The sequence below is a fragment of the Solanum tuberosum genome, unplaced genomic scaffold (genome assembly GCF_000226075.1).
Source record: "Solanum tuberosum cultivar DM 1-3 516 R44 unplaced genomic scaffold, SolTub_3.0 scf00262, whole genome shotgun sequence".
Lineage (NCBI taxonomy): Eukaryota > Viridiplantae > Streptophyta > Magnoliopsida > Solanales > Solanaceae > Solanum > Solanum tuberosum.
Window position 1 is genome coordinate 459,378 of NW_006239186.1, and position 9,534 is coordinate 468,911.

The following is a 9,534-nucleotide window of genomic DNA, read 5'->3' on the forward strand; positions in this document are numbered from 1 at the left end:
CTACATAGCACGAAAATAATCAAGTAAAAATTAAAATGGCTCATACTAGTAACACGACGATATCGTCATGTCTCCTTATAATAGTTCAATTATTTTTCATGTTACCTGCTAAAACAAACGCGAAAATTCCAGCGATAATTGTATTCGGTGATTCATCAGTCGATTCAGGCAATAACAACCATATTGAGACGGTTGCTCGGAGCAATTTTATGCCGTACGGACGAGATTTCGCCGGTGGTCGACCGACCGGTCGATTTTCTAACGGTAGAATTACGACTGATTTCATTTCGGAGGCAGCTGGTTTGAAACAAATAGTTCCAGCATATTTGGATCCAGCTTATAATATGTCTGATTTTGCTGTTGGAGTTTGTTTTGCTTCTGCTGGAACTGGATATGATAATGCTACTGCTGATGTTCTGGTAATTATACCATACATTTTTTTTTTGTCGATTTTTAAAAAAAATGACATATTTTCTTATTTGAAAAATATTTAATGATTTTATCAATTTTTTTACTCATGTTGAGCACCATTTATTTGGAAAAAAGTTGACAAATGTGTGTTCTTATATTTTAAGGATAGTTTGAGAAAATTGTAAAATCTTTTCATATTTCTTTTACTTCGTACTCAGTTAAGCTACGTCAAATAAATTGATATGGAGGAAAGAAAGAATGTAAACAAAGTGTAGTGCTAAAAGTTATATAGTGAAAAACAAATAAATAAGTGGCTTTACCTAAGTTTTATTATAAACTGATTACACTAGCTTATAAACTACTTTTTAAACGTATTTAGTCGTTTGGTAAACACTCAAAGTTTTATAAGCTAAAAATCTAAAACCAATTTAGACCAACTTTTTTGGCTTAATTTTTAGGTTTTAAGCGTTTTTTGTTTGACCAAATATTTTACTAATGTTTAATGTTTTTCCTAATTATCAAAATACTCTTCCCACAATAGAACTAGATGTATCCCTCTCCTTGTTCAAATTTTGTTGTTCGTTATTCTCCTTGAGTCCTTATAATTTGGTATAAATAAGACATATTTGTTATTCTAATAGAAAAATATTTTATCAATATTTTTTAAAATAAAATTCATCAACTATTTGTTATCAATTTCAACACTTAAAAATAATCATGTAATTTATTTATCTATAAAACTAGTTTCAGCACAAAAAGAACTTTTCAACTTTTAATACTTGTCACCTACTTTCAACCAACTAATTCATATTAGCTCTAAATTACGAATACAAATACTCTTGGTTGCTACCTTTTGGAAAATAATTATAAGCTAGGTCTAAAAAGAATAATATATTACATTCTGTTATTAATTTCTTTAAGTTGACTTAGTCCAATAAGATTTTGTTGGTTGTTTGGGAGTTAATAGTAGTTTGACGTGAGCATAAAAATTTAATTATTAGTAAGAAATAAATAAAGTCTTTTATGACAAAAGCTATAAATATATGCAAGGCACCAAAACTACCCTTACCTTTAGAGTTAAATGAAAGGTGTTAAGAGTTCACATGTCAATTCCTTATTTGTCTCCCCTATTAAAACATAAATTTATATCCCAGGTCCCAAAAAGTCATTTACACAAAGAAAATGAAAATGAAAATGAAAATGTTAAGATAAAGTTACTTCTACAAACAAATTGGTGTCATATTTTTGACTGATTAAAAGGAAAAAGGTGTAATGTTGTTGTCAAGGTCTACCCAAACAGTCTCTTTATCTTCATAAAGTAGAGATAAATATGCGTGCATACCATTCTCTCTGCCATTTGTGGAGTATCAATGTATGTTGTTGTTGTAAAAAAGAAATAAAAAGTGTCACATACAAAGTAACAAATGAAATAGTATTTAATCGTGCATTTTGTGATATTATACTACCATGTTTTATGAGAATTCTCACCCCATGATTCTAAAATTGCAGGGTGTGATACCCTTGTGGAAACAAGTGGAGTACTACAAAGAATACCAAAAGAAACTAAGAGCTTATCTTGGTGATACAAAGGCAAATGAAGTAATAAGTGAGGCATTATATGCCACAAGCCTTGGAACAAATGACTTCCTTGAAAACTACTACACAATGCCTCAAAGGAGATCTCAATACACTATTGATCAATTCCAAATATACCTAGTTGGTATTGCCAAGAATTTCATCACAAATTTGTACAATCTTGGAGCAAGAAAGATATCACTTGGTGGACTTCCACCAATGGGATGTATGCCATTAGAAAGAACAAGAAATATGGGAAATGGGAATGAATGTATGGAAAGTTACAATCTTGTGGCTGTCAACTTCAATGAAAAATTGAATGGATTGGTGATGGAGTTGAATAAAGAGCTTCCTGAGATTCAAGTTGTTCTCTCTAATCCTTATGAACCTATGCTACAAATGATCAAAAAACCTTCCTCATATGGTACGTAAAAAAGATTTAAATTATATACACTGAATACATAATTACATACACCAAACTTGTTATAACATGCTATATATCCTTCAACTTACTCATCAATGCTATTTTAAAGTGATTTGATCGTGTAACTGCATATAGAGTTTAAAGAAAAATATGTTATCAGTATACAATATTTTTTTTACGTGTCAGTATATAGAACTTAAACTCATAGTACTATCATCTTGTTAATTATTTTGACAGGGTTTGAGGTTGCTTCAATAGCATGTTGCGCGACAGGATTATTTGAGATGGGTTATGCATGTGATCGATACAATCTTTTCACATGTAAAGACGCAAATAAATATATATTTTGGGATGCATTTCATCCAACGGAGAGAACCGATCGTATCATTGCTGATCATGTGGTTAAAACAGCTCTATCCAAGTTTTTAGCATGATTAGTATTTATTACTATAAGTTTGAGATAAATATGTATTAATTTGTATGCTTTGGATATTTCATAATGTCATATTTAATAAGTAGAGTGTGTAATTATGTGTATAAATTCTTAGATGATCGATGGAGTAACATGTCTAAGAGAAGGATCGTGCTTGAAAGGAATAGACGAACGTTCATTGATTTAATTAATAGTGTATGTAGACGTGGATTTCTAGTTATGTAAACCGGATGGTGTTGTGTGATTTTCTTTCATCCCTCGTAGGAAGAAGGATATATGTAGTGAGAAAATGAGTGCTTTTGGGTGCTAATAAAATTATATTTTTCTTGAAATTGTTCTTATGAATAATAATACTACTAAAATTTCAACGGATTGTAAATTTTGAATCCATAGTTTTAAAAGTACAATACATTTGGAAAATTTTGAATCCATCGCGCCAAGGTGCATAATATAAAGAACAACAAGCCAAGGATCTCGTCGATTGTCCAACCTCAATAGGTTCTCAATCTGGGAGGGCGATGGGGCGATGGGGCGGTGGAGGCTGGGTGGAAAGGTTTGAACCATGTACGGGACAAGGCAGGGGTGGATCTATGTAGGGGGCGGGCGAGGTGTGAGTTAGAATTATATTTTAAAAAAAATTATACGGGGCAGGGAGGCGGGTGTGAGTTATAGAATTCTTTTAAGTTCAAAATACATTATTTCTTTTGAACTAATTTAAGCAAGTTTTCTTATTTCTTTGCTTTAAATTCTTGAAGTTAGCATGTTTTATTTTTCCTATCAATTTTTTTCTTAAATTATTTTGCTCAGTTACTGTAACCTATCCTAATTTTTTTTTATGAAGATTTACAGTACGTTATTTTAGGACTTCTTGCTATGCTATTAAAACAACATTTGAAAATTTTCATTTGGATCAACAAGAATTTCTTTTTATACTCATTTCACTTATTTTATTCATTTAAATTAAAGGAACTTAATAAATGAATAAGTTTAACACTGAAAAATGACAATAATTTCTTTTTAAAAACAGCTAGGCAATTTATTTTACAAATGATAGTAAATTATGCGTTTACGCGGGATGAAGTGAGGTGGATCGAGAACAAAAAGATATGTTATGCGAGGCAGAGTAAGTTAAAATCTTTACGGATTTATCCCGCAACCAAGTTCCAGTTTATCATCTCTATCTCAGTTGCAGGCCTACTCAAGCTTACAATGTCGAAGGATCAGCAACAACAGTACCATTTTGCACGGACATACCCATTTAAATTGTCTTTTAGGCTTTACATCTTTGATATTGCCCTTATGTAAGCCATCCTAGCTCCTTAAGCCTAGGCATCCTCCCAATTTTTAAGCCCCAAAAATTTGAGACCCTAAAATTTTTAATCAATAGTGGACTTTTATGATTTTATTGTCATTTAAATAATATAAAATTTAGATTAAAAAAATATTTAAAAAATTGCTTATTCTTTATATTATATAATATTTTAAAATTTTGAATTAAACTATTTATGTCTTCATGTTAGTAAATAAAATTTTGATACAACATCATCTAACAAAATGTATTGCAACAAATGACCAATATCTTATTAATTTGAAATAATTCTTGCTAATAATATTACTATATAAATTAAAAATATTATGTTTTCAAAGATATTATATTATAAACAAAAAAATTGTGAAAAAAATAAAAAGAAATTATATATGTCTTATTTTAAAAAATGGTAAAATGAAATTGTAGGTTCCAAAATACTATTGAAAAGAAAGGTGAACATCAAAACATTTACCACTAAGCTAGGATCGCTATTTCATGAATGAGATAAGATAAATGGTTTAATACTACTATTGTTGTTACTCGTTCATTTTTCGGACCAAAATATTTACAATACGATAGTTTTAAACACCAAATTAGACATATAAGCACAAGCATAAAATCTTATTAGCTCCTCTTTATGATGCGCCATTGATGATTTCAGGAAGGGCAGCTTGATGATACGTTTTGTTTCATCCCATTTCAACTTTCTGTGATTATCTAGTACCAACCCATGAAGCTCATTTTAATAGTTGATTAAAGGAGAGTCGTCTATTCCAATCCAAAAGATGCAAAGTGATGCTCTGAATATTCTTTTTCTAGGAAAGTAGTACTACCAATATAAGTCTTATTAACCTAGAACATCAACTTATATGTCGGTGTAACGATCCTCTTAGTCGTTTTATTAATTTTACACATTTTTTAAAGTTTAACCCTTTTAGTAGCTTTTATAAATAATTTATAAATAATAATGATATAATAATAAAATGATGATAATGATGATAATAATAATAATAATACTAGTACAACAACTCTGCACGCATAAGCAGAAACGGAAGTTGCAGAAAAAAACGCAGTGAAGAAAGAAGGAAAAAAAAGGGGAAAAAGAGAAGAGAAAAATAGGAATTTCATCTCAAAACGTTAAGGTAATGATTCTCATCCTTTATATTACGTTTTTATGTCATTATGAACAGGTTTTTAGGGTAAAAACGTGTAGGATTTGTACTGAATTAAGAAAATATACCACTAGGTTCTTAGAATAAAATCTTGATTTGGGGTAAAATAATGATCCGTTTCAGCTGAAATTTTGCATGCGAGTTTATTTTATCATGGGTGAACATAATCTGAAAGAAAACTTCATATTCGAATTTGGTGGTTCGGGATGACTTTTTGACCCAATTTTTGAGCCAAAACTAAATATAGTAATATGGGTGTCATTAGATTCGAGGATTATAGATTTGATAAATTGAAAATGTGTTGAAGCTTTATGAAAGGGAAATAAGCTTTATTCACTTGATTTCTTTTGTGTGATTGCGTTTCTTTATTGAACTCGTATATTTGTGATAGTTGAGGTGATTATATATCATACTGATATTTGATTGATTGAGATGCATCATCATCCTCTTTTATTGAAATCACATTATGCACATGCATTGACATGAAATTGAGTATAAGTTGGGCACGTGAAAATCGTCCGTGTTGGGAAGGTGAGATTTTATTATTATAAGTTGGGCACGTGGAGATCATCCGCACAGACACGTGAAGATCGTCTGTGTCGATATATGGACCTCGCGAGTCCAGTCCCCCATGAGTCATGAACTCTTGATGTATTTTCGAGGATATCATGTATATAAGGTTGAAAGAGTACTTGACAGTTGAGACATATCATTTCATGGTGTTGCATTGCATTGCATCTTATTATGTCATTCATTCTTGTTTGAGTATGTGCTTTATAGATGTTGAACTTTACGTGACATTTGATTATCCATGTTGATGAAAACTTAGTTGATAAGTATAATTTATACTTGTAAAATCAAAGGATTATTTCTTATATACTCCTGTCACTACTTATTCATTGTCGGTCTATGAGATATATTGAGTACACATGGTTTCGTACTAGCTCATACTACTCTTGTTGCACTCTTTTGTGGTGCAGATTAGGTTGTTAGTACGAGCGCACCTCATGGAGCTTTGAGTTTGAGTTTGGATCCTCTTGAAGTTGAGGTGAACTATTTGGCTATTATGTGGCCCACACCTTCATTTATCTCTTAATCTATTATGTTGGCTATTTACTTTTTCATATTTTAAGTTGAATTGGTTACTTATTGGGTTGGCTAACCTATCGGTTGAGAACACAGGTGCCATTACGACTTGTTGTTTTGGGTCGTGACAAATTGATATTAGAGCCCTAGGTTCATCAATCTCACGAGTAGAAGAGCTGAGTCTAGTAGAGTCTTGCGGAACGATGCAAAGACGTCTGTTACTTATCTTCGAGAGGCTATGAGACTTTAGGAAACTTCCATTCTTTCATTCTTTATTGTGCATAGATGGTTCATTTTAAGATCTGAACTTCATTATTTCATTCTCTTGCCAATAGTGACGAGACATTCTCAAATTCGTATGTCAACGATATTAATGATGTTGTGTGGTATAGTGAGAGATCTGTGATATGACTAGTAAAATGACTAGCTAATAATAAGCATTGCAACTTTGAATAATTTAATTGAAAGGGTTAGGAATTGTAAGAATGACTTGCTCAAGGTGTGATAAGAGAGAGTGTTGATAGTACCAAAGGTGTTGGTTATAGAAAACTTTGTAACAGAGATTTTTTCAAAGAAGATCACTGGTAAACGACATTTCAACTTGTCACACTAACTTACCTTGTGTAATTAAGGATCGTATGAGATCATGCAATGCTATTTTGTGTGGAAAGCTATATCCACCTCCATGTCAATCACACTTTGCAGCAGTTTCTTTGTGATTGTGGATAACATGTATCTCTCTGTTGATTCACCAAAATTTAAGTTAGTCGAAATCTCCCTCCATGTATCTCATAATATTCCGAACCCTCATCGTATACGGTAGCTCCGCCCCTGACTGCAGATATAAGTGGTGACTACTGCGATAGATTGTGGTAAAGTCCCACCATTTGTCCGGATTTTCAAAACGGAGCAGCGAGCAGTGTTTTTTACAACAAAGTTGATTGCGGAAATATAGTAGACCACAGCTTGCAAACACATTTGAATTTGAAGGGGCAAATAGTTTTGCAAGCTCCATGAGATATATGCACAACAATGAAGAATTGCCTTCATTTTTAATAGTAGGATTCTTATCATAAATTCACTAGCAACAGGAAAATTAAACCGACCTAAGTTATATATAATTCCAATTCCTCATTGAAAAGGGTTTGTAGTCATGAGTTATATTGGGTCATGCACAAATGCCTATTTTAATTGATTTAGTCATAGCGTGAAACTATTTAAAATTCGCAGAACAATTACCAATGAAAATTTGGTGACAATGAGTATCCATATTGTAATTACTAAAATACCATTGATCTACCAACACCCTCTCTTATTATATAGTTTTAAATTTAATTTTAATTTTAGTTTAAAGTTTAAAAGTGTAAGTTCTATTATTTTCTATGTTCCAAACAATAATTACGTACAATTGAAAAATTGTTAGAAATTACGGACAATATAGAATAAGAAATATAGATTTTGAAGATATAAAGAGAAGAATATGGAGATCATTTTTTTTTACTCAAGTGTTTCTATTAAAAATAAAGGACGTCCTAATTTATAAGATAGAAAAATCACTCAAAAATTACAAAAGTTAAACCTAATATTACTTAGATATATGTATAAGACAACATTCATTTGGATTAACATTCACCTAATACCTTCTTGGATTCATAACAAAAAACAAAACTTCGGTACTTTTGAATTAAATTTCATAGTTTAGTTTATAACTCCATCTCACTTCTGTTACTCGATTGCAGGAATTCGCAATGAATTCGAGGATCGAAGCACTGTTTCAGGATTTCTCGAGAAAACAGTTTGTAATGAAGAAGAAGAAGAATAGAAAGAGAGAGATTAGGAAGAGAAAGAGAATTCTGTATATTCCATATATCTTGTACAATGAGTTGATTACAAGTTATATAGTGATTGAATTGAACTAACTTGAACTTTTAAGCTAAAAACAGAATCTGTTACTAACTAACTGCTTAACTAACTTTCACTGAAGCTAACTAACACATGGAATTGTAACTAATCATGTATCAGTACTCCCCTCCAATACAAGATCCTTGTCCTCAAGGATCAAATAAAGGAAATCTTGTCTTCAAAGTGGTGGCAAACTCCCAAGTAGCAGCATCTGCCGGTAACCCATGCCATTTAACCAAAAGTTGTGCCACAGCCTTATTACCCTTCTTAACCATTCTCCTCTGCAGTACCAATTCAGGATTAGGGCAGTGTGGATTAGCTAAATCAACTACAGGTGGATACGATATCTGAGTTGGAATTTCATAACACTTCTTCAATAAGGAAACATGGACTGTGGAATGGATCTTCACTGAACTAGGCAATAAGAGAGTGTAAGCAACTGGACCTACCCTCCTAAGAACCTGGAATGGTCCATAGTACTTAGCAGCCAACTTATGGAATGAATGACCTGCAATAGTCGCTTGCTTGTAAGGCTGAACTTTGAAGTATACCCAATCACCAACTTCAAAATGTCTGTCACTTCTATGAGAGTCAGCCTGTTGTTTCATTCTGAGTTGAGCCCTCCTCAAGTGATGTTTCAGAAGTTGAAGTTTAAACTCTCGATTCACCAATGTACCATCAACTTCAGCAGAAGCTGATTCACCTGGTAGATAAGGGAGGTGCAATGGAGGAGGTCTACCATATAGAGCTTCATAAGGAGTTGTCTGAATTGCTGAATGATGACATGTATTATACCAATACTCAGCCATTGGTAAGCAAGAAAACCAGTTAGAAGCATCCTCATTACAATAACACCTCAAGTAGGTCTCCAGGCATCTGTTGAGTACCTCAGTTTGGCCATCGGACTGAGGGTGATATGCTGAAGAAGTATGCAAGAGAACCCCTTGCAATGTAAAAAGTTCCTGCCAAAAGGAACTCAAGAAGACAGCATCTCTGTCACTAGTAATAGCATCAGGTAATCCATGCAGCCTAACAACTGTGTCTAAAAACACCTTAGCAACAGATTGAGCTGTATAAGGGTGTTTGAGTGGAAGGAAATGGCCATATTTGCTGAGTCGATCCACTACCACCAAGATTACGTCATAACCATATGACTTAGGTAGGCCATCAATAAAATCCATACTGATTTGAGACCAAACTACATCAGGAATAGACAATGGTT

The 9,534-nt window shown here is 32.5% G+C and overlaps 1 protein-coding gene across 1 annotated transcript; it reads left to right on the forward strand.

Moving 5' to 3' along the window:
- On the forward strand, window positions 1–3,175 carry LOC102581337 (GDSL esterase/lipase At2g04570-like). The gene is made up of 3 exons (XM_006357911.2): window positions 1–419; window positions 1,921–2,410; window positions 2,648–3,175. The coding sequence occupies exons 1-3, from the start codon at window positions 36–38 to the stop codon at window positions 2,842–2,844; spliced, it is 1,071 nt and encodes a 356-aa protein (XP_006357973.2). The 5' UTR covers window positions 1–35; the 3' UTR covers window positions 2,845–3,175.
- The last annotated feature ends 6,359 nt before the right edge of the window (window positions 3,176–9,534 follow it).

Coding starts and splice junctions, on each gene's coding strand:
- LOC102581337 (XM_006357911.2), top strand. CDS start 36: ATGGCTCATACTAGTAACACGACGATATCGTCATGTCTCCTTATAATA. Junction 420..1,920: donor ATGCTACTGCTGATGTTCTG/GTAATTATACCA, acceptor CTAAAATTGCAG/GGTGTGATACCCTTGTGGAA. Junction 2,411..2,647: donor CAAAAAACCTTCCTCATATG/GTACGTAAAAAA, acceptor TTATTTTGACAG/GGTTTGAGGTTGCTTCAATA.